Source organism: Stegodyphus dumicola, chromosome 2 (assembly GCF_044657685.1).
Source record: "Stegodyphus dumicola isolate Sdum_Otavi_A_Nest chromosome 2, ASM4465768v1".
Lineage (NCBI taxonomy): Eukaryota > Metazoa > Arthropoda > Arachnida > Araneae > Eresidae > Stegodyphus > Stegodyphus dumicola.
The window spans coordinates 232988381-233014856 of NC_140769.1; the positions used below are offsets into that span (position 1 = coordinate 232988381).

Sequence of the window (26476 nt, forward strand, 5' to 3'; positions counted from 1 at the left end):
TTTTACTTTGTTTTGTTGTTAAAACTGTCTACATTATAATTTCTCTTTTGTTAGAATATTAGAATATATCTATAAATTTCACCTTTACAATAATTAAGTTTGACTGCATTTATTATCTATATTTTAGAAAATTTATATAAATATTTGTATTAATTTAATTGTGGTTTATTTTATGTACTTTTATAGTTATGTACTGTTTTATTTATTTATTCTTGCGTTTAAGGTATTTTATGCTGTAGTTTTACTACGCATTTTCGTTTAATTGAATTTGTTACAACATTTTGTGTCACTAAGTAGTATGGTGCGGGCCTTGCAAGTTTGAATCGATCAACGTTCGAACTGTAATGATAGCTCAACTAGAACCTCAGACTCCTGACAGAAAGAAACTCTGAAGACAGAACTCCTGACAGAAAGAAAGAAATTCTCCTGAAGAAACTCTTCTGACAAGAACTGATGGAAGTATGTTTTATGAAGTTTGGAATATTTGAAGATTTATTTTCGAGTCTACTGATATTCCAAAAGTCCTTTCTTGATATCCGACGTAATTCCAATGTAGATCACTACGTCAGGGCATATCCATCAATAACGGTTAATTCTAAAAATTCTATATACATTTAAATATATACGCTATGCATTTTCGTTTAATTAAAATTAGAGCTAAAATTAGACTAATTCTATTTACAACTTCATCATTATTATATTAAAATTAGAGCTATATTAGTAATTGTCCAAGTAAAGGAACAATAACATGTGTTTGATTTATAAGGTATTTCCCCCGCCTTATTAGCGGGCCTTAGTGCGTGGTGTAATGGTCTGCATGCTGGGCGCGTATTCCAGAGGCCCGTGATTCGATTCCCGGCGAAGGTGTTGCTCCTTTTTTATCTCTCTTGCTTCCGACATAACCTAATGTCTTTACAGTGGCGTTCGAACTAAAAGTGTGGCGGATGATGATTATCCACACCCAGGATTTGGCGAATTGGATCCCCTAAAACCCCAGTCGCTCTTTAAAAGGGGGAGTATATGAGGTATTTCGCCCGCCTTTTTAGCGTGCCTTCGTGGTGTAGTGGTCTACACGCTGGGCGCGTATTCTAGAGGTCCATGGTTCGATTCCTGGTGAAGGCGTTGCTCATTTTTCAAGTCTCCTGTTTCCAAAAAATACCTAATGTCTCTACAGTGGCGCCCGAACTAAAAAGGTGTTGGATGATGATTATCCACTACCCAGGATGTGGCGATTGGGTCCCCTAAAACCCCAGTCGCCCTTTAAAAGGAGGAGTATATAAAGTATTTCCTTCGCCTTTTTGGCATGCCTTCGTGGTGTAGTGGTCTACATGGTGGGCGTGTATTTCAAAAGTACGTGGTTCGATTCCCGGCAAAGGCGTTGCTCATTTTTCATCTATACTGTTTCAAAAATACTTAATGTCTCTACAGAGTTTTATATCCGAAAGTAAGCTAGATTAATCATTCAGAAAAAGATATGACTAGCACAAAGAGAGCTTTCTTGCATCCATTTGCTGATTGTAAACGCAAACAAAAAGTTCTTGAACATAACACAATAAAATGATACAGAAATGATGTCTTTAGATTTCTTATCCTTAGTAAGCATACAAAAGCTGTGAAAGTACACATTCACAGATACAAAAGAAAACTCTAATTATTTTATAAGTTACAGTATGTTCAAAGTAGGCATGCCCACTGCAATACTTATTTTATTACGATGGTATCAAATCGAATCCATGCAATATTTTCGAAGATAAATCTGGACCCTATTTAACTATGTGCAGAATTTATTCTTGAAACTGGTACACTTATATTGCACTCACTTGAGTAAAGAATAAAAAATATTTTTTTCCTATCATAAAAAATGAACATAGCTCACATTTTCTTGCAAGAAACTCATTTAACTGCATCGTTGCAACAAGAGGGAAAGTTCCAACATATCGAGAAAATGTCAGACGGTGCAAAAAATTTCTGTAGTGTCTGACATTTTTCCGATCACTACACTGGAGAAAGAAAAAAAGGAGACCCTATAGGTGGGTCTACTGTCACAATTTTATGCTTTTCGTTTCGTCTTTTCAAAGGAATAGAGGTCTTCTAATAGTAATATGTTATATTCTTCTAATAGTATATGTTATATATAAACAGTAATATGTTTAAAGTAATCCTATTCTTTAATAAGCTTTAAGATTTCAACAGTTTATTATTTTAGACAGCTTTCTGATTCCTGATATGTAAAAACAGCGAAGGCGTTTGCATTACTTTGTAGCGACAATAGGTACATTTTTTTGGAAGCAAGCAAGATGAAAAATTAGCAAAGCCTTCGCCGGGAATCGAACCATAAACCTCTGAAATACGCGCCCGGCGTGCAGACCACTAACCACGAAGACATGCCAAGAAGGCGGGAGAAATACCTTATAACTTAATTAAAAAGTTAAATATTGGTTAGTTAATATGGTTCAACATTAATACTTACTATCTGAATGTTGCTTTCGTAATGAAAACAAATAATTGGCAACAATCAACATTAAAACGTAAACAGTGTTTTTGGTTAAATGCAAACAGGAATTAACAAGGTTTAAATTTGCTTTAGGCTTCCAGAATTAACAGTACTAAAAATGTATTACTTTATGGAACATCATCTATTAAAAAAGAATGAAGTTTTCAATTAATATTAAACACCGAAGAGAACACCTATCTATTTTCAAAGACATTAGAGAAAAAATTACAGGCTTCTAAATAATTGCACCCACCTTTTGCACCCCCCTCATGAATAATTCATAATCATTAGTCACTTGCATTTTTCCTTTTATAATGAAGAGGACTTTTCAATAACTACTGTTATGATTAAACTACTATTCGCAGCTGTCCTTTTACTGATAATAGTCCCAAACTAGTATTATATTGTTGTTGAGCATAATTATTATTTAGTAATAATGAAATGTTGTAGAGACATTAGGTTAATTGGAAGCAGGAAAGATGAAAAGTATGCAACCGCCTTCCCCGGGAATCGAACCACGGACCTCTGAAATACCGGCCCAGCGTGCAGAACCGCTACACCACAAAGGGACTCTAGGAAAGCGGGAGAAATACCTTATAATGTTACAGACCACGAATTTCTCTTCAGTGTTTAATAAATTAATTTACATTATAAATTAAAGAAAATAACCAAACAAATAACTCTCTTCAATGTAGTAGAAATTTAAGATTATTTTATAGTCTTTATGCTTTAAATTCATTTACATCCATAATATAAAGAACGCTATATTTGAAAAAGAAAATTTATCTCCAATTTATTAACAGTGAAGGGAAGTTTAGTAGTTTTTCAATCGCTGAAGCTCTAACTGCATTTGGATCAACCTGCTAATTCTCCAGGACAAGGATCTCAGAATTCTCACTAACGAATCTTGAGGAAACCTCAGAAACTGCAATTCAGAAAAGATTTAAAAATAATATCTATCTATAATGGAGTTTTGAGATTATTTTTAAGGTTTTATAATAATTGTGTGACTCATTATTCTGATGTATTAACAATCTGTAGTTATGACCTGCTAGTCATAAATGTGTGACCAAGGAATATTTCTGTTTCCAAAAATAGTAAAGGTATTTTTTCTTAGTGGCAATGTATCTGTATAGCCAGACCGAAATGAAACGTATAAGGAAACAACTAATGATCATATGCATCGGTATTTGCTAGGAATAATTGATTTTGTATTCCAAACAGCATAATTGTGCCAGTTAAGTCTTGAAAATGGTAGATTACAACAAGCAAAAAAATACAGAGATTCTTATGCTATTTAATAGCAAGGCTAATCTGCAACTTATCAGATTTGAATTAAGCAATAAAATTACTTCTTACAGTCCACAACAGAAAGGAAGAAAGAATTTCTTAACAAATACTGAAGTTTTATAAAGATACATTACATATGTTTAAAATAATTCAAAGTATGCTGCGGTTAGAATTAATTTAATCTTCTTTTTTTAATTATACATTGTTAATATAACAAACTGGAAGTGAAAGTTGTCAATTTCAGGACTTAAGATACTTTGGCATAATATTCATGCGTTGAGTGCATTATTAATGTAATAAATTTGCATAACAGTTTGTATATTTATGTAGTATTTCAAAACTGGTTATTATCAGCAGGATTGTTAGGATCTAATGAAACTACCATTTGTTATGGGATAACTTTATGAAAGTACTTTATTTGAAATAAAGACATATGAATTGATATATGATTTATTAAACTAGTTAAAAGCATGGATGTAACGAAAGTTCTAGATCAAAGTCGAATCACTCATAATCCAAAAGACGAGATGCATGGCCTGGAGGGTTTTCCATAAATTTTAATTAGGCTTAATATTTACATATATACAATGTTGGATAAAATGCCTGAATCGAATATTTAAGGCTCAAAAGGCAATAACTGAATAGTTCCAGCTAATATCTAAATCGAATTCTATTGCGTAGTGCATCGAAATTCTACCTTCAAGAAGAAGAATATTTTTTCAAGTCACGTGTTCAGAAGGGGAAAGGTCAAGTAAGCCAATAGATGGACTCCTAACGCCATCTCTTGGCGATATCAAAGAATATTCCTTAACATGGATAACTATGGTAGTTTATCAGAAAGAGGAGCGGAAAATAAAAATCGGAATAGAAACCTATACTTTTACAAGAGAATATGGTAATTTATTGGTATTTACGAATGCTTACCTCTTTGCTTTTGATTTCTTCCGTTATCCCACCGGAGGATTCCGCTGTTTTCTCTTCATGGTTTGACAAGCTGTTATAGGATCCATTTTCTGTATAGGACCCATTATCCAAAACAAAACTTCCCGATGTTGTGCTGTCTGGGGTGGTAGTCTCCGAGGGGATATATTCGGAAGAAGAAGAATGTTTAGAGGATAAACCTCCTCTTGCAGTTTCGAAATGGCTGTGCTGTTCTTCTGATACAGAAGAGCCCTCTGAAGGTTTGTGTTCTGACTTCTTTCTATGGCAAATAAAAAACGCTATTGAGAGGAGAAGGGGAGAACTGAATTCAAATTAACAAAATAGTGTATTTTAAACTTTAACGAGTTCAAATACAAGTTTTATATACTGCATAGCTCTATATAAAATTTTAATTAAATTTTTGCTGGCAAACTAAAGCGTTAATGAAACTGAGTATAAATACTGTGAATTTTTATATAAGATAATGGAGGGATGAAACAAAAACATAGAAAATTTTGTGAAAAATATTAAAATATTACGTTTATTAAGACACTCAATGTATATTCAAATTTATAGAATTCAAATTCCAAACTAACTAACTGAAGGAAAAAAGTAAAGCTTTTAAGCATGTTCCAGGAAATATCTAAAGCAAACACCTTATACAAGAATAGCTGGCCTAGTGACACTTACAAAATATGTAAACATTCTACATTACATTTTGTATAATCTGCAGAACTTAAAACCCATGAGGACTTACGTAAGAAATTTATTTTATCATGAATTAACGAAATGTCTACTTAATTAATAGAAATATTTATGTATTTCTAATTGAAGGAAGGAATTAAAAAACATTATTTAAGCACTACGAAAACTGTAGTATATACTCGTATATATATATATAACATGAGTGAGCATACTCATATTTTGGTTACTACCCAAGAAGCTCATACAAATCTATTGCTAGAGATTCCCGCTAGAGATTAAAATTCGTAAATTCGTATGAAAAGGCATTGCTAGATGATTCTAAAGGCGGTTGAAGTATATTGTTTGAAAGGAAATGGGTAAAAATGCGATTCGACTGGCTTAGAATTTGATTTTGGGTATCGAAGCAGTGCAATGGAATCAGTCGCACGTATAAAATATTCAAACTCAGCCGCCGTTCTTGTTTCAAAATTGCACTGCTGAACGATAAACGGTAAGGCTCAACGTAAGGCTTGTATATATAATCTCTTACTAGCTGATCGAAATAAGAAAAGAGCTTCCAGATATGTCTAACGCGATAAAAATACAGTTCGGTAAGAGATTGCTGGCTAATTGTAAATATTGCTGCTATTTGTGATAAGGGACCAAATCTAGCGATCTATAAATGCATTATTTATCGCACATTGCAGATTACCAGAAACGGACGCCAAAAGATCTGTTCGAAAGCCAACACATATGCAGATAACTATCTAGAGCTAATAAGATCAAATGCCTCCAGTTCGAATAAGAATACAAGAACAGGGCAGTAAAAATAGCAGTGCACCAAGCGGATGGCATAATATTGAAAAACTACTCAAGAACACAGGCTGTGAGTGTATTTTCATTGCACTATAAGATAAGAGAATCAGCATGGTTGGGAGATGTGTATCCCGTAAGCCCTTCAGGTAATGTGGAACAGTACGTGAATGATGAAAGGTACATTATCACTGATGAAGTACATCCACTAAGAGAATGAATAAAGCCATTGGAGATGAATACTGCCAGTAGAACCAAAACACCTTATGGCAATAAGTCACATAGTCCAGAAATGGCAAACAGATCATTATGAAGACTATACCTTGCTTAGTTGACCGGCATCATGTTTCAATCCATTTGAAGATTTGTGGGATAAGGTGGAAAAGGATATGTATACTCACAATAATTAAATTTTCAAGAACAGAAAAGTGCAATGTGTCTGATATGATCTCGTATTTCTCGAATTACCCAGCAAAAACTCGCAGTTACCCTATCAATACTTCGAACTCGGTCTTTTTATGAGTTTTCGAAAAACGAAAGTAATTTATTGAGAAAAGTCAATTTCAAATCTTCTTAATGAATTGAACTTCTTAAATTCGAAATTTTAATCTTTTTCGAATGATGCTGCAATTAATTTTTCTCCATTTTTTTCCTTGATAGACGAAATCAGATAGTTTCTCTAAACTTCCTTTGTAGAATTCTCGGGGGGGGGGGAGAGGATGTGAAGAAATTTCCATTCCTGTTGTTTCATGGATTACTTAATTCTGTCTCATTAAGCAATCGAGCTTTTCTTTTATGAGCAATGCGCTACACAGCTCTTTAGATTTTATACAATTTATCCCAAATTAGTTTAGAAAGGTAACGTCTACTTTTATTTGGCATAAATTAGAATTTAGTTTATTTCATATTTTACTTTTTTATTCCTTTTCTTTGAAGATTTACATATATTTTTCCCTACAAAACCAACAGACAACGGCTTTAAAATATTACTTTTGTTCCACTCCATATTTAAAAACGTCACGTGATACTTATATTACCCGAAACTGCATAATAGGAGGAAAAAATAGTTTAGATTTTAAGTGGATATATGTCCTATAGGATTCGTACAAATGCAAAGCGATAAAAGAAAGAAAAAGTTACAGGTGACAGCATTAAATACATATATAAATATAACTAAGCAAGTTATATGACAAAGAAAAAATGTGTCTAAAATAAGTTCAGAATTTTTAAGACAGTAGTTGAATTTTATTTTAAAAATTCTGACAATTACTACTCATTACCTTCACTAAAAAATCAAATAAAGCGTTAAATAGTCTAACACAATTATGTAACGCTTTTACTTAAATATTTCGTTACCTTAATAAATAAATAAAAGAATTTAACGATAATGCAGTAGAGACAAAGGTATTTCAAAATGCCATAAAGTTCTCAATACTGACTCGAATAGACTGAAACTTGTAGAAATATGAGTAACTCAAAAGAAATTTCTTTAACTGTATTTACTATAAAATTATCATTGTTTTTGCTACAAAACTGAAAGCTACAAAAGCGCTCGAGAATTATAGAAAAATTAACGATTTATCAAAGATTGATATATCTATTAAAGTATCAAATGTTAATAAAGAAAATTTAGTATTTTTCTGTAAGTCTGTATTTGGAAAATATGGCAGGATTAGAAGCTATTCAAGCAGTGTAAAGTTTTAAGTACGAAAATCCGAAATTAAAGCCTGAACAGCAAAAGGAGTGTAGAAATATTGAAGAATTAAAAAAGTGTGAGAACATTAAGCGTTATATATTCCTGTTGAATTACATTTTGAAATGTTTAGAATGAATTTTATCAGAAGCTTGTTTGGGCTCTAACACATTAAAAATCTTACTGTTTTTGGTTTTTTATACACTAATTTAATAAATAATTTTGAATAATTTTATAGCATAAAATTCGTTGCTGTAACGAAAAATGGTGGTAATATCCAAAAATTTCACGCTCATCACAGAAGACAATTCCTTTCATTTTATTAAAATTAATATAATAGAACACTTTATATACAAATAAAGCGAATGCATTAAATTAAACTAGAATTACACATAAACACAATGGTTAAAATCTATGTAAAATGACAACTTGATAAGGTCGATTATAATCGCCTTTTTGAAAGTACTCAAATATCTTACAAATACATCTTTATTGAAAATAAGAGTCACAGGGTTGTGGAAATAGACACAACTCATATTTAAAGAAGTGGCTTAAACAATTTTAGAGAAACTGATTAAGACATCCATGTAAATGATTGCAGTGTGTAATAAGATTACTAGAAGATAAGATTATCAGGGTCTATGCTCCTTCTAACCTTCTTCGGGAACATACAAGGACCCGACTCGGAACAGAGAGCTTACTAAAGCTATGTTCACTAATTGTGGTAAGTAGACAGGATACAGACGAAGGGTATACAAAACCCTTTATTTTTCTCTATATACAATAACTTCCGTACTTCGGAATACACTGACCCGCCACTTGGGGTCTAACGTAAAAGTATAAAAATAAAAACTAAACTCTAATTTAACTTTAGAATAATACACGTGGAAGATTGGCCTTATAATAACAGGAAGCGTATGTAGCACAGAGACTGTGAACACTACAATACGTTTTGAATTTTATCAAGAGGATTAAAACCTCTGGCCTGGAAGGCAAACAGCAACTGCGTAACTTCTAAGGTAAGCGGCCTGCTTTGATTCACTGCTTCCTCTCTCTCTCGCTTGGCAAAAGGCCACACTTAAATACTTGGCGTTCGCCAGACAAACTTTGCATAAATACCTTCACGCTTATAATTCTGGCCGGAAGTAGAAAATAAGAAGTGATAGTAAAGATTTAAAATAAAATAAACGTTAGTAAAACTTAAGATCCTTACAAGATTATGATTTTTTTTTTTGACGGAGAGCGTGAGCACCATTCTTCTACCATAACGATGTAGCGCCATATCTACCATTATGTAAAGTACAGAACTCAGTGCAATCAACACTGATACTAACGCATTCATTTGAATGGAGTTATTATAATACAAGATATTGTTGCTATCTAAGCTGTGTAATCTACCTGAGAGAGGACAGTTGTCATGACAGTATAGGACTGTAGTTGCTGGAAGGACCTTGCAAGGCAGAAGTCTGTCCCAAGTTTGAAGAGTTTGATAATGATCTTTGTAATTTTGATTAACACATGTTTCTGCTTGACCGTGTATTTGCAGAATGCTTGCACATTTATCGCTGGTATTCTGAGGTGCAAGTCTTGAGTTAGTGGGCATTGAATATGATGGCCCGGTGTACCTATGTCACCTCAGCAGCATAGATCCGTATCACAGATCCCAAATCGCACGAAATATAGAGGAAACGTGTCATAAGCCGATACACAGCGGATTAAATGTGGGTTGGTTATTAATATTTGTTAGTCAACGTATGATGCATAATAATGTGTTCGAAAACCTTATACTTCTGTATCCCACAGTTCTTGCCATTTTGCGAGTGCTTTCAGACTGAGGCTTCTTTTGAGGTTGGGATTTCAGTAACTGGATGTTTATGTATTCTCCCAAAGAATCTACTCACTGCCTCCTTCGCCACTTTTCTGCAAGTTCTTTGCCGTTGTTACCGATGTGAGCTTTAATCCATTAAATAGTATTTAATGGTGGTATGGTAGTTTTGGTTCAGTAGCCGGTATTTTATTGCCCCTCTGATGCTTATGGCCTCTGCCTAGAAAAAACTGTTTTCATTTGAAGTTTTTTCTTCTACTGATATACTTCAACCGATCGATTACTATATTGAAACTTTTTACATGGCCGTCTATCTTCGATCCATCAGTGAAGATATCAAAATCTGATATGATGATAGAGAGTTTGTTTAATTTCCAATGGTTTAACCTTTTGAGGCCGGGGCTTTGGTAGCAGTAAAAGCTGCCAAAGGACGGGGAATCTTGAACCTAATGCTTTCCCCCTTTAAGAAATCACCTCCTATTTGCAACAAAGATTCTTGTGTGTAATTTAATGATTTCTCAGAGGGGTGCATCTATGTCGCAAAAGGAAGACCTTTGAAAGAGATACGTGGTTAAAACCCTAGGGACGTCAAATTTGACATTTCACCCCACTTTTCAGCCTGGAAAATGGGGGAAAAAGACATGGCCACTAAAGTGGACAACCCCGTGTTTTCAAAGAGAGGACTCTATGGCCGATATAATGGCCATCCCGTCTTCAAAAGGTTAATATTAATTGTAACTCCTGAGTTGTGTTAGGAGGGATGCACTATTAAATATTCTGCATTCTCTTCACAGCTACTAGAAATAAATAAATATTCATCGTATGTAGCTGGAGTTCCCAATAGTCCGAGCAGTTAAACTACCGCCTTTGCTTGCATGCGGATAGGAAGAGAGTAAGGCCCGCAAGAACATTTAAGGGATCAGCAGAGGCCGAGCGTTTGCTTTTGTAATGTTTAAGCTAAAGGGCCACTGTATGCTCAATAAATGTCCTATGTTTCTTGCTAGTATGGTTTGCGCTCAAATGCTATGCTGTAGTTTTCAATTACTGTTCGATAAAGCACGTTTTGTATATGTGGGTTTAGCCTACATTGGTAATCTTATATCTGCTTGAGTATTCTTGCAATTATTTGAGTTCTTTGCTTTAGTTCTTGTATTTGCTGTATCCAGGTTAATTTTTTTTGTTGAATATTAAACCAAGGTATTTTAATTGTTTAACTATTTTTAATCTGATCCTATGAACTGCAGTGCAGGGTCTGTGTGTTAAGGAGCCTCTCATTTTCATCCTCAGAAATATTTAAGATTTGTTACTTGCTATTTGTAGTTTTAGACTGCTGCATAATTTTTAGAACTGATCACAGACTTCTTTCGGATTCTGCTGTGGTTCCAACTTGAACTATTGTGCGGCATCATCTGCATGTGCATAAATACATGTATGGTCCGGCCATGTTGCAGTTAGAACTTGAGTAAAAGTCAAACAAGAATCCGTAAAAGAGCCTTGAGTACAGCCCCGTGTTTGTTTGCGATATATAATGCCTGACTTGTGATCATCATTAGTTTTCAGTAGTCGTCATCATTATTTTAAGTAGTTGCATAGAATATGAAAGATATTTCCTTGTCAGTTTGCTTCCTTCGGTGCGTTTATGATAGCCGGATACCACAACGTATAGAATGCGATCTTTTAATCTATGCTACAGAAATCAGAATGAAGACCTTTCCTCGATTATCTAAAATATTGTCTCTAATACAGTGCATGTATGGTTGACTTTACAGGTAAGATTATGAATATCTTATTAGAAGACGTCACAAAAATAAAAACAGGTAAAGGTGGTAAAAGATAGCATCGCGTTTTCAGGTTTAGCCTGTCAACTAGTAAAGATGGACCTATGCTATATAAAATCACGCCCATTTCCATGTGTCGTTCCATAATCGTAGTGCATTTTCAATAATGTAAAAAATGAACTATCTACTACGTATGTTCCAAATTCAAGCCTGATTGTTTGTAAGAGAACTACAATTCTTTGATGCAGGTTATTCGAAAACATTCCTTAACTTGTTAAGTGTTTCGATTCTAACACCATTTAAGAAACTTTTGTGATGAAAGAAGGAAATGAGCTTCATATTGAAAACTATACATAGTCTTCAATCGTTTAGAAAGATATCTTCGACATAGACAGTGATTTCATGCAAATTAAAAAGGACTAAGTCTAACCAAATGATACATTGTGAGTTAGCATTCCACTGCATTTATTTAGCCAGCTGTAAGCGTTATTGTAAGTAACACTTACAACTTACTAATAGAATAGAGAGCTCAGTGCCGGTTTAAGTTCATTTCGGGCCCTGGGCGCAGAAGATCTACGGGCCCCCTTCGCACTGGCGAATCCCAGAAGGGGCTCTTGGATTTGCTAACAAATGAAACAAAACTTTATTTGTTAAATTTTTATATTTTTATTGTATAAATATATATATAAATAAAAAAAAACAAAACAATATTCTCATAAAAAGGGTTGGGTCTAGCTTATCCGAACACCTGGGCGCCCACCCCAAGCGCCCAATGGATAAACCTGCACTGAGTGAGCTACCGTTTTCAGGGCACAAGTTAGTAACATTTACCGAAAGACTCGAAATTCACTTGCTTTCACACAAACTGTTCAAACTTTAATTCATGTACAAGCGAATTCGTCGTATAAAACAATGTACAGACTAAAAAAAACTACTATAAATTTGAAAGCTTATACCTAGAGCATTTTATTGTTAAAGAGTGCTGCGGTGAAATTTAAAATGAGAGCCTAACCTTCGTACATGTACGACACCATTCCGACTACTTTCTTCAGACACTTCAGACACAGTGGACAGCTCATCAGCTGCCTTCCTAATGTCTAATGGTGGGAAAGAGCCCATCTGTAGTCGACATGAGTCAATTCCCTGCCCGATCTTGGCTGCAGTTTCAATGTCCTGAAGCCCAGAAAGTACGCTGGAGCTTTCAGAAGATTCTGATCCACCACCGCGCTCACTACGACTACCATTACCTTTTGGAAAGCTAAAATAAAGATAGAATGAAAGTTAATTATACCAGATTGAGTATAAAACTAAATAATAATCAATAATTATGCAACCTGTTTAGGCAAATACTCAAATTTTTACTTTTCCCCCAGATTCAGGGCAATACGTGATGAAAAACTCACAAACATGCATAAAGTGGCCACTTTTATCTCAAAAGAGGAGGTTAAAGGAATTAATTGGATATATTGTACTATCAGGAAATACTGGCTGCTGTACTATGCGCGCAGGAAGAAGTAGTAACCGCGCTGACTGAAATCCTGAAATCCGCTGAGTTGGCTTCCGTCCCAGAGTATTACATAATCCATACAGAACTGGTTACCAACTCAGCAGTTTAAGGTCCTTGAAGATATTAAAGCACTGTGTTTCTTAGGAAGCCGAATCTCTTACCCATCGTACATTCCGAAGACAGATTTTCTTTGAGTATAAACACAAGGAAAGCAACTAAAGTCAAGGTAGATCTAAGTTTATTGGCCTTAGCATTGAACAGTCAGTCTTCAAGGTTAAAAATAACTGTAAAGCATAACTGTAACTGTAAATTCTTAAAACCATAAAGTAAATAACATGCACAATTATTCCCAAACTAAAAACAGTGAATAATACACAACCTACTCTGTAAAAAGCAAGTAATAGTCAAGGATACAAGCCCGTCATATGATACGGAAATCAAAAAATATGCAAATCGCATAAAGCCGTACTATATAAAACGCAATTTAAACAAAGCGAGATAAAAGCTACGAAATCTACATAAAATCATACAAAAATTAATGATATGAAACCTGTATAAAGAGATTAATGATATGCAATCTGCATAAAATGACATAAAAGCCAAGAATATGTAACTTACATAAAAAAACTACCCAAAAAAGAAAATGATGGGCAATCTGCTTTAAAATAAGAAGAGGTTATATTAAACTAAATAAAAATCTATGATACCAATGGTGTGTCTTCAGTGGACTAATGGGAATAGTTTACTGAAGAAACTGGCATTACCAAAAATGTTAGAAAAAATCTTAACGTTTTTGGAATAGGGTCTTCCATTTAATTTGTATAAAATATTTTAGAGCATTGAAATTTAAGCCTTCTGAAAAACAAGCCGATGAAAAGCAGTCAAATTTTCGCAAAAACTGAATGCTTAGGTAGTTTTTACTTGGCCATTAACGTATGTTTTTAAATATGGATAGTACATCCCAAGAACATTTTACCATATTTTACGAGACCTCAATAGATTCAACAGAACCAAAAATAATTACAAAAAAGCAGATATATCTCAAATATTTTCACCTCTAATCCATCGCTTCAAGCTGGAAAATAATGGATGGATTGTTTTCCTGGCCTTCTGTTCTTTCAGAAAGTGGCAACAGTTATTTATTTATATATCAAATTATTAACAAAGTGATTAGTTATTATTTATTTATAAATTATTTATTTATTTAGTACCGCAAGGTTATCTGAATAATTTCACCGATTCTTAAAAATTTTGACACATTATATTACATATTAATTTTCTTATTTGTCTTCTGATTCCAAAAATATTTTTTCTTTATATCTTTTGTGAAACTTCTTAGTGGTAACCTCGCAAACTACGTAGTGATACGTAGCATATTATAAAATGAAAGTCAAAATAAACAGTCTCAACAATATGATTTGATTTATTAGATTATGGCAAAGCACTCGAGGGCTATCAGCCTAAGAGTAGGGATGCCTTCGTGAGGACTTTCTAAGGAAAGCTGTCTCGTAACACGTTACACATGGGGAAAAAGAGTTCGAATCCCTCAAAAGGGCAGCCAGCCCTTTCGAGGGATTCGAACCTCGGATCGAACTACCAGCGGTCAGCGACTTTACCGCTCAGCCGCTGGTAGGCCGTTCAACGGTATGCAACTGGTACAAAATTATACAGTAGTCGTATTATTTGAAGTTTTTAATATGGATGTTTCTGCTACAGAAGTTGACTTGCCAAAAGCCACAGAAATGTTTCTTAATGAGATAGATTAAATATCAGTTATTATACTTCATCAATACTATCTTCACTTTCTTTGTTACCCCACATTCAAGTACACAAATGTCACATTCAAGTTTAATTAACATTTCTGACTTATTTTTGAGTCTCTACTTTACCTTTCGTTCCGTCGCATACTTTCTTAGTCCAGAGGTATATGCAAATTTTATGGCTAACGGCGTAGTTTGAACTGAGAGGAAAAATTCATAACCGGCATAATTTACAGTAGCTATTTTGGCTATTACTGCTGCTGTCTGCCTTACCAAAGGCAAACCGCTGTTAGGTTAAAAGTGAATGCTTGATATTTATCAAGGGTTTTGGTAAGTGGGAATTGTAGTAAAGTAGGTTGCCTTACACAGTTGATAACTGCACCTTCGATTAGGAGTACTGTTACTGCTCGAGTAGATTTTGCAGACAGATAAACTGTTTTACGTTTTAGCCAGTAGCTGAAAGTCAATGAGACTTAATTTTGTATTTGTATCATTTTAAGTTAACTCATCAGTGGTTAGGAAATGAAGTTTATTTTAATTTGTGTAATATTTTACTTTGTGTCTCTATTGTTTCCACAATAAGCTAAGAGTGTTGACTCACCATCTAATAAAGAAATATTTTAGGGAAAGTGATTGGGAGAGGAAGTGATTTAGCTAGAAGACTAATCCCCATATTGTTATACTACTATTTCTTTCTTTTTTTCTTCTAAGCATTTAGTTAATCTTAAAAAAACTAATAGTTTTTAAAAAAGTGTTAATGTTGCAGATGGAGATTACGTGAATGGATTTTTGACGTATAATCATGATCGAAGTGTACTTAAATAACGTAGTTCAAAAAGAGAATCTCTACATACGATTTGTATTCTGTAACGTTCCTTTAAATCACATAACTGTCTAGCAAATTTAAAATAAAATGAATAATCGCAATAGATGCATGATAATTTGTACTTTAAATGGACAATATTTTGGACTCAGTTTTAGATTTCAATTAAATTTAGCGAAATATTCTAATCTAAAGCTGAATATTATCTAAAAATCATTTTCATATTTTATGTGCATAAATAACTATTAAAAGCATTCCATTGCTTGCCGAAAATTCTTTAACGAGTTTCCATTTCTGCTATTATTTTTATACAATTAATATGCCATGGAACTGCAAGTGATTAATTCATACCTATCTTCGTCATCTATTCGATCCATTTCGTCATCATCGTAATCGTTTCCCATTGACAATATCTCTTCCGACGTAGCTTCGCTTCGGATCTCGATGACGGTTTGTTGTTCCTGCAAGCTAGATAGTGGCTCTGGAGATGGATCAAATAAAGGCGTGATATCGCTGGTTCGATCCGAATCCGGAGTGCCACTTGTACCCTGCTGAGACCTAAACAAAGGGGAAAAAATACTCAAATTAAAATTTTTTGTGAAACAAAAAGTTAAACTAACTTTCAGAAAGCAAGCTGTCTTTGAAACACATGCCCCTTGTCTGATTCTATGAATCTCTGAATCAGGTTAAGTTCAGAAACATAATCCGCGTGAACTTTGGAAGAAACTATTGTCCGACATTGATGAGATAGTTAGCAACTCAGAAGATGCTTGATTTATCTGTTATAAAATGCTTTATTTATTGTGTGGATGTTTTTAAAACAACCTTAAGAAACAGACGCATTGTACGATAATCAGAGGTATTCACTTGAACTCTTTTCTCAGAATGGTTCATTGGGTAGTTTTGGAAGTTGTTCCATGTGCAAAGCAACTATGAGCCTGTTTGTCTTCGAAGGAATTTGTTTGTTAAACAGGTAGGCTTTGCGTACTTTGCCTATACTATGTAACGAACCAATAAACTAAGAAATGTAAATGTCTTGAACTATCATTTTAGTTTTCCACCAAAATGGAATATTTGAGTAATAAGCGAACAGTTACAGTTGAATCAATATGATTTGTTTCAAAAATAAATAAAAATCGAGTGTAATTCAAGTGAATACCTCCGAGAATCGAACATGAGTCTTTCAACTACTAGCTGCGCATATACCGACCATTGTATGACAAGAACACATTGAAGGAATGTATTAAATTTACAATAACTTAGTGTTCTTTGCCATATTCAAATAATATAACCTAATATGATAGCCTATTGGCCAAATCAAATTGAAAATGTATTAACTACCACTTCATTTTAGTTTCAGACAGTTATCAGGCATTTCGAGAGCAGAAAATCACGCAAAAATCAACTTCATATTGCCGTACAATATTCGAAATTTAAGCATTATAAATTGAATGAAATGAATATCATCGTGATTAAGTAGATAACAAGAAGTCAGACTGCTTCTGATAAATATTAGGATTTACATTCTTGTGCAGGTAAGCCTAGCTAAATAAATATTACAATAACATAATTTTCCAAACAACTGCATCAAGATGGACTTGGAATTTAACAAATTCTTTAAAAAATAATTTATCAGTTTTAAATAAAAAGACGCATTACTGCTTGATCATTCACAAATAAGTAACGATTTACAAAAGAAGATATATAAAGCATTGTTTCTTTAAATAATTACACGAACAAAATATCTTTTATACGATTGGTCATAGACCCATGGTTTCAAATGAATAATACAAATCTATTAAGCTAGCCTTTCGGTTTATAGCAATTTTTCCCTAACGTGAAAATTTTAGTAAATTTTTTTTGTGGAAGCTTTTCAGAAAAAGGTGCTAAACACGAGTAAACCGTTCGTTATTCTGGTGAAAGTCTTTATAAAAGTTTGTTCCATATTACGAAAAATTGACTCTTGAAAAGAATGATTGTTAGAATTGTATGACTTAGGTCCCTCAGACGATGAACAAAAATGCCTCAAAGATGTTTCGCCGTAAAAGTTTCAAATTTTGGTAATTAAAAACTGAAGCATTTATGTAACTGGGAAATATAATAAAATCTTCTTTTTGGGGGGAGGACATAAAAAGATCTTTTAGTCAAATAAGCTGTATCTGAAGATCAATGCTAGAAATTTTTTTTTCCAATAAAGGACTCATTCTGTATTGATGACAGAATTAACATTCAAATAGTAACAGCTTACGGGGATTTGATAACAGCACACAGAGTTAGAAAGATGTTAATGCATTAATTCCTCTGATTTCTTATCACATCGAGAATACTCTTTGGAAAGATGATAATAATATCCATTTCATATATTGTATCATAAAAAAAATTCCCGAACAGGAAAGGAAAATAGCTAAACCTGGGTTCGAAACATAGAGAAGGTATGGATGTTTGTAAATATATAGTTCTCTAGAGAGATTGATGGTAGGGAAAGAGGGGTGTGAGACCCTTGGACACGTCCCCCTGGGTTCCCTCCTTCAAAATTGGAGGCGAAACTAAGCAAAATCGTACTGTTAGCTGTATGGTGCCCAAGGTTCTTGCCAATGGCAGCCACAATCTTGCCTCTTTGCCACGATGAATTTCAAGGTATTGCTTTGATATCAGACAAGCGAGATTTGTCACTTTGGCTAGTAAATAACTTTCCCAAAGATCGCTTGTGTTGTTCGTATCGAAATTAAAAATGACGCTGAAGATGTTTCTAAAATCAAACTTTTTGTAGGAAAATATTGGTACTTTGCTTACATTTTTACTCAACATTAGCAATACTGAATTGCAAAACATTCATGATGTCATTACAAGTCAGTATTACATGAGCGGCTGCACTAGAAAGAATAAAGTGGAAGTTTATTTTTATCTTTTAACAAAAATAATATTCTACAGTTTACTTCTTGGCTTTTATTAAGGATAGATAATGCGAGCTATACAGAGCAAAAGTGAATATAGATGCAGAAACTCGAACTGGGAAAGCAGACACATTATAAGAATTACAAATTTTGTAGATTACGATTTTAGTTGTACTATCACATTGTTACAACAATGAAATTAAATGAAAGAAGAATTCGAATCGTGATTTGCTGCAGTACTTTAATTCTATATTTACTTATTATATCCTCTATTCAAAATATTCAGGAATAAGTCATGTCATTTACTCCAGATCACGAACCTTATAAGAAATAGACCAAACCAAATGGGTTTTCTCCCTCGCCTGACGCGTTCCCGGCTGTCACCCTGATCACATCCGGAGGAGCAGGTACGACTTGCAGAAATTTTAACAGAGGTTGCCTATTGCAGCGTGTATAATTGTCAAGAAAAAGCTGGTTGTAGCGCATCATTTCACAAATTAGAATTTCTACATATTTTTATTTTTGAAACTGAGATTGATTTTTAAAAATTTAGCATATTTATCAAGCATAATTAGTGTTCCAAATAGTTATAGAGCTATTGCATGCTTTCAGGGCTGGATATTTTTTTTAGCTCTTCCTATGCTGTAGGGAAATTTGTAACTACTTCTTTTAGAAAATTATATTTTTAATCTGAACTAATAGAAAATTTCAAACAAGCAATTTTTATGCATTTTATTGGTGTAAATAAGTAAAAAATACTAAAATATTTAAAAACGAATTTTTGAAAGTTTTGTTTAAAATTCTAAATTGTGCTGCTTTTTTAAAATTACAGATGAGTATTATAGCACGATTTCTATAAAGGAATTTTATTTCAATTATATTTCATAATACATCATAGTGATAAACACTTTTGACTCCTTAATTTTTATACATTTAATTCTAATATTAAAATTGTATTTAACTGTAATAATTAATTTTGCTTGTATTTTACAGTGATTATTTTTTAAACTTATTTTTAGTTCTGCATAAGATTTTTTTTTATTTACGGTTAATTTAGCTCGAAGCGGCATTTTGCGCTGTTTCACTATAAATATCCGTGTTTCCTTGAAAATTGTTGTTATCAAATATTATCGCCCTGCATTATATTTAAAAAATTAATAATGAAGAATCTGCATGAATACGTGTATGTTTCTCGCACTGTGACAAAAACGACGGTATCTAGAGCCATCAAATTTTGAATAATGTAATCCTCCAACCGAACATGGGCATCTGGACGGCCGAATTTCGAATTTGTTTTATTATCTATTTTATATTTTGTAAAACTTTAACGGATTTTTGATTAACAAATTCAACGATTTTAAAGCGAGCAATGGAACACTGTACGGAAAATAACATTTTTATCTCCAGTGCGGAAATTCTAAAGATATGCTGTTTTCAAATGTTACGGGCGATGTTTCAAATGTGGCTTACGGGAGAAGAATATGGTATTCAATAAATATAGGTAGCGCACAAAACGTTAAAAAAAGGTTCCTTTTGGGTGTAATATAAAATCTGAGTGCTTCTAGATTTTATTTTATCTTTTTTTTTCCTTCATTACACTCAGAAAATTTTATGCTCCGAATTTTATAAATTACTAAAATAAATAATCCACTTTAATGTTAATAATAAATAATTGTTTTGTAATGTTATTATAGTTTTGAAAATCACTGCCTGAAAATGTTCATTAAATAAAAAAAAATATCAGATCTTGTTTAATTTTACCTTATTTATTTCAAAGCATCACATACTATCAATCTTATTTAATTTTACTTTATTTTTCCGTAAAATTAAGTTCATATATTTTCTGCTTAGAGTTTTAACCGTTTTATCAAAGTAAAGATGTTTACCGTATGCCTACTAATTACGCGTGAAAAAAATACGTGAAATGCAGTAAAAAGTGCTTTAATGAGATGTATTAAATCCTATTTGAAAAAACTGTGACTTTCATAATCTCATCACTATACAACGTATCACATTTAATAATTAAAAACAGTTATGTGATACAAACGCCATAGGTTTCAGTGTTAAAGTAAACCAGATCGACCCTACTCTTTCTTGCGGAGATGTCGGTGACGCGCGCCCCGCCGACTGGGTTAGTCTATCTCTTATAAGGTCCATGTTCCAGATCTACAGTACTTCAGTTTAGTCGTTAGAGCACTTAACCTACTTTTCTATAGTAAAAAACCATGAAATGACTCCATCCCGAAGAGCATACTTCGTGTTGCAATGCAAATGAAAAAGTTAAAGTGTCTTTCAACCATTCGACTCGATGTCATATCTCGAGCTGCAGTAATTTTAGCAAAGAAATAGAAATTTTTTTGACCAAACACAGAACGCTTGCATACCATAACTACCTCATTTATCAGATTTTTCATCTTCTAACACCACTTTTCTCTCTTATCAACAGTCAGTTACGAGGTCAACGTCTTCAGTAACTGGAGCTACATTACCCGATTTATTGAACCATCTGTGATACATCTTTCAGGAATAGCAGCTCCAGCACTGGGGCGAGCATTGTGCGTGCTATGCTGAATTTTACTTACATCATTAGATAATAAATGTATAAGGTATTTCCTCCCTCCTTCCAGCATGCCTTTGTGGTGTAATGGTCAGCTCACTCGGCACGTATTCGTTCCAGATTTGAGTCCCAGCGAGGGCATTGCTCACTGCTTGAAAAATACCTAATGCCACTACAGTGACCGCCGAACGAAAACGTGGTGGATGATGATTCTTCACCGCCAGGTTTTCTCACCACCAGGTTTTGGTTTTGGCGTTGGGGAGTATATAAGGTATTTTCTCCCTACTTCAAGCATGCTTTCCTGGTGTAACGGTCAGCATACTCGGCGCGTATTCGAGAGGTCCAGGTTCGAGTCCCAGGGAGGGCAATGCACATTTTTCAAATCTTCTGGATTAAAAATAACCTAATGACTGCAAATGTTTACATTTCAAATAAAAACTGCTCTATAAGTATTTTCTTCACACTTTAGCAACATTAATAATATATTCTAAAAGACTTTAAGTAGAACACGAAAGTGTGGCATTTGACCTATGAGATTAAACAGCACATAGTTGCGTAAAAACGAATCTTTTTCTGACATTACGGCTGCTATTAAAGTGTAGAATTATGCAAAGCATTTCGAAGAATGTATTATTGAACAATTTTAATTAACACAAGAAACACTTTTATTTGCTTTTTCATGCGTTTGTTTAAGTTATAAAAACCCAGAAGCTACTGAAGATTTGGAAAACAAGAAATAGCAATGTTCCTATTCAAGTGAAGCTATTACCAAGTTAAAAATTGGTAGTTTAGCGACAAATTCTTAGCACCCAATAACTAAAACATATTTACATTCTAAGTGTTTAAAACTATCATGGGAGTAGAAGGAGGAGATAATTGTGAAAAATCAGCCGTAAGGAATTATAGCATTCTCTCGTGCATATTCTCGCCGTGTAAGGGGCGAGCACGTCCATGTGGAAGACGCGTGGTTTGATTCCGGAAAGCTTAATTGATGTTCTTCAGGTTTCTGATACCGAAAATTCTAATAGCCTCTAATAGTCTAATTCTACACAGCTAACTATAAACATGTTATAAAAAAAAGACGGTCATATAATGGCTCAGTAAAAGTAATCTCTCAATTTTGTAATACGTTTGAAAAATACTGTTAACTTCCCAAATTAAAATCAATCCTTAAGAATGAAAAGCTGTATAAGAAAGTTAGTTTTTTGAATACCCTGGAATAGAGGTTTTCCTGTTTAATTCAAATTCGCGAAATGAACAACAGAAAATGTTATTAGAAATATTTGTAAGAATCCTTCCTAGGACAGTACCCATTGCAAGTAATTTCCTGCTCTTTAAATCTGTCAGCATCGAAATCATACACAAAATCATCTTACAAAATAACATTAATCTCATTTTACTAGGAGTAATTTGTTATGCATTTCAGTTTTTCCACTGAAACAAATTATTGCTTCGCCTGTCAAAAGTTATACTTACTTGAGAAAGGGCATATGTCCTTCTTCCGATTCTGTTGAAGGCGTGGTGGGCGGAGTTTCTTTCTTCGTAGATTCGTCTGAAGATTCGAGGTCGTCAGGGGGTAAAGCAGCAGAGGAATAAATGCTGATGTCGTCTGCTTCCGTCGATCGTCTGCGTGTCGGCGTATGGCTTTCTTCCATTGTTCCTTCACCTGAATAAGAAAATTAGCTTAATTATTTCAAGAATATCTCAGACAATTTAATACCCCAAATTCTGCTAATAGTTAAAATCTCAGCTATTTAATTTGAATCTTAAGTCAAATCCATTCCTACCAAAATCTGAAGATAACATTCATACAAACGATTCAATAAGAAATTAAAAAATGTTAGTACGTTTTGCTACACAAAAACAATACCGAACAAGAGATTTAAAACCTTAAATTTACTGCTCTATAGATGAGATTTCTTCATGAAATTTCTATCGAATATTTTGTTGCGTTTAATTTCATTGTAAGAGAGATGAGATGAGTTAAAAATAAGGTATTCTTTTAAAAATATACTGAAATATCTCAAGCAGTTTATTATTGCTAAATATCCAGCCATTATCCATACCATCAAATATAAAATCATAATTTAAGTTTGATAATGAATCCGTAATTCCTTTTATATTTATACATAACAAGCATTACATTTTTTAAAGTGAACATAATGCGAAGCTAACGAAACCTACAGCATAGAAATTAAATAGAAATAACACATCGGTAACTTTAAAAATATTTAATTACAGACCAGGACAACTCACTTCAAAATGTAGCAATACATTTACAACTGTCACATTAAAAAAGTAGAACATTTATTTTGAATCTAATCCCAAACATGCTTAAATTTTTTTTTTCAGAATTGTAATTAAGCTGTCAAAAATTCTTAAGATGTTCAGTCTTCCCTTACACATCAAATCCGTTGGTCGCCTTGAGGTATCAGGAACACTGATTACACGAAGGGAAAGGTACAAAGATTCTAATTCAGTTTACTTCCCACTAGATGGTCTGGAATTCACATTCTACAATTTCTACCTTGATTGGAATGATATAGCACTCACGGAACAAGGTAGAATATGGCTGACACAGGCTTCAGAGCTTTAAAAAGTAAACTCGGAGCCTAATTTCACTACAAAGATATAGACAATCTGCACATCAAGTCACAAAATGGAAAGATGACAGCGAACGAGTATTAGACTGGATTTAAATGAAACAGTGTTTAGCACCTTCGATCCTCATTTACAGGTTAAGAGCTTCCAAGTTCTGTACTTTATTAAGTACATTACAGGAAAAACACTCCAAAGAGCTGGAAAGAAAAATTATGAAAAGAAGGATAGATCCCATATGCAACGTAGTTTGGATAACTAGCATAAAAGACGGGAAAAGTTAATTTATTAGATAAATGTCTTTATTGCATCATAGTTATTTTAACTGTATACCCTTAAAGCAGATTATCTAAGGGGATTAATGCTCTTAAAGGCGTTACCTTACCTAACGAGATTAATATCCTTGAAGCAGAATCCTAATTATCCTGAAGTTTGCAAATGGCGACTAATCAATTATCCATAGTTTGAATTATCATTATCTAATAACATGTAATAATAATTTTTTCCAATGTCAGATTGTGAACAGTTACAGTGTAACACAGTCCATTAATTTATACAAGGCCAGATGTGGTGGTCTCTTTATTATGGAGGCACCTAATAGGTCTATTATGGAGGCACCATCGCCTCCTATGAAGGGACAGATAATTACAACCATGCCTTCTCCGTGGTTCAAAACCAGGCCCTTCGGTATCGCAGTCAGGCTTCCCAAAACACAATACCGACTGGGCGGTATAAATGAATAAATAATTGATAAGCAGAAATACTATGAAAATAACGTAATACAAAGCAAATAAAATAAAATAAATAACTTTTCACAATTTCAATTCAGCATTAAGTTAACAATGTCAAAGAAACATAAGCTATTAAACGCATTGAATTGAAGGTAACAATGAACTTAGTACTCAGTCTTGTAATGGATGGAAAAGAATTAATGGAACTTGGACATTATTCAGTTCAGTGACCTACTGCATTGAATCTATCAGTATTATCCCATTTATTGTGTTTATATTGCCTGTGACACTAGCTGAAAGATCGTTGACACAAGCAGCCTAATAGAAACAATAGTGTTAAATCGAAGCTTTTATGTCAATCAAAGATAACTTTGTCGCAGATGGGTCTGAATTGAAGTCTGAATGTTTGTAAGTATCATGTCTTCGCTGAACACAGGTCTGTAAAACGTGTCAGGATAAGATTTTGAGTGTGGTTAGAAGTAGGAGAAAGGTATATGTGCTCTAGGAATTCTTCGCACTTACTTGCATCATATTCGGAATTAAAACCCATTATGCAAGCAGTATGGTAAAGATTAGAGATTTCTTGCAGTTTCTACCACGTTATAAATTTCATTATAGTGCACTTGAAAAACACGTACAGGTTTCCTACCATAGAATGCAAATTTATATATATATATGTAACATATAAAATATTTATCTTTCAGATAAAAAATTAATAGTAGCCCTTTAACTCCCGTCTTCATTCTAAAAATAATAATAACATTTCTGGATTGCGTCACTTTTACATTAATATATGGCACGATGCTTGCGTAACGTTGATAATCTAAATTCTGAGAGCTGAAACTTTTCTAACTCAAACCAAAACGTTCCTCTTCGTGTGCTTCCATATTGGATAATTACGCACTTTAGCTGCTAGGACGTAATTTTGCTGAGCTACCTTTCTATAGCAAAAGTATCAAAAATGTAAATGTTCGTGATTAGGCACGACTAGAGTGCCAAGTGATCGTAGCCACAAATGTCAATTGGAAATAAAAATGAAATTTAATTTTACTCGGCTACCAAGTTTATTCTTCAGTATGAATTACGCCAACCAACATTGCTACCTTTCTACGTCTCAGTGTTTCTACATGAATAATCCTCTGAATTTTTGCTTTTATTACATATATATATATATATATATATATTTCCGAATATGATATAGCTTGATTAAAAATTTGTAATTATGAAATAAAAGAATACTGATCTTTTCTTGGCTGACATTGGAAGGATTAGTCTTCATGTATGTATTGAATTCATTTGTTGTTTAACCACATTTCCTTTATTCAGGTTTCGAAATATTTTGTTAGCTTTAATTTAATTCTTTTTAATTTATTCAGTTCTCTATCTTACATTTTTAAAATATTAAAATTTGTTAATATTTTTTTAATTTCGATAAAGTTTTTTGTTGTACATGTTTACACGTTTCAATTCATGTTTTAATTTATGTGTATTATGCTTGTTCTCTTTGTAAAGTAATAATTTACTCATTATGTATTTAGTTATATTGGTTATTGGTGGTTTAGCGAATAACTTATTCAATATTTTTGGAATTTTTAAAAAAAATCTTTTAAAACATTTAAATTGGACATTAAGTTTTAATTTTCATTCATTATATTAACACATACATACTATATATATATATGTGTGTGTAATAAAAGCAAATATATGTAATAAAATAATTTATTACATATATATATATATATATATATATATTTAATATTAATTTTATTATTATTATTTAAATATTAAGACATTATTAAGAATTAATTTATTATTATTATTATTTAAATATTAATTTTATTATTTAAATATTTCGAAACCTGGATATATATATATATGTAATAAATTATTTTATATATATATGTATATATTCCGAATATAATATATATATATATATATATATATATATGTAATAAATTATTTTATTACATATATTTGCTTTTATTACACACACACACATATATATACATAGTATGTATGTGTTAATATAATGAATGCAAATTAAAACTTACTGTCCAAATACATAATGAGTAAATTATTACTTTACAAAGAGAACAAGCATAATACAC

At 32.9% G+C, this 26476-nt stretch overlaps 1 protein-coding gene across 1 annotated transcript in view; it reads right to left on the reverse strand.

Annotated features, from left to right (window-relative positions):
- LOC118194980 (uncharacterized) overlaps nt 1–26476 on the reverse strand; it is a 237792-nt gene that overhangs the window by 74012 nt on the left and 137304 nt on the right. The window contains exons 12-15 of the mRNA XM_085810268.1: nt 22516–22705; nt 15940–16146; nt 12511–12756; nt 4709–4985 (exon numbers count right to left, since the gene is read on the reverse strand). Coding sequence (XP_085666394.1) covers nt 4709–4985; nt 12511–12756; nt 15940–16146; nt 22516–22705 — 920 coding nt within the window. The remainder of the gene's footprint in view (nt 1–4708; nt 4986–12510; nt 12757–15939; nt 16147–22515; nt 22706–26476) is intronic.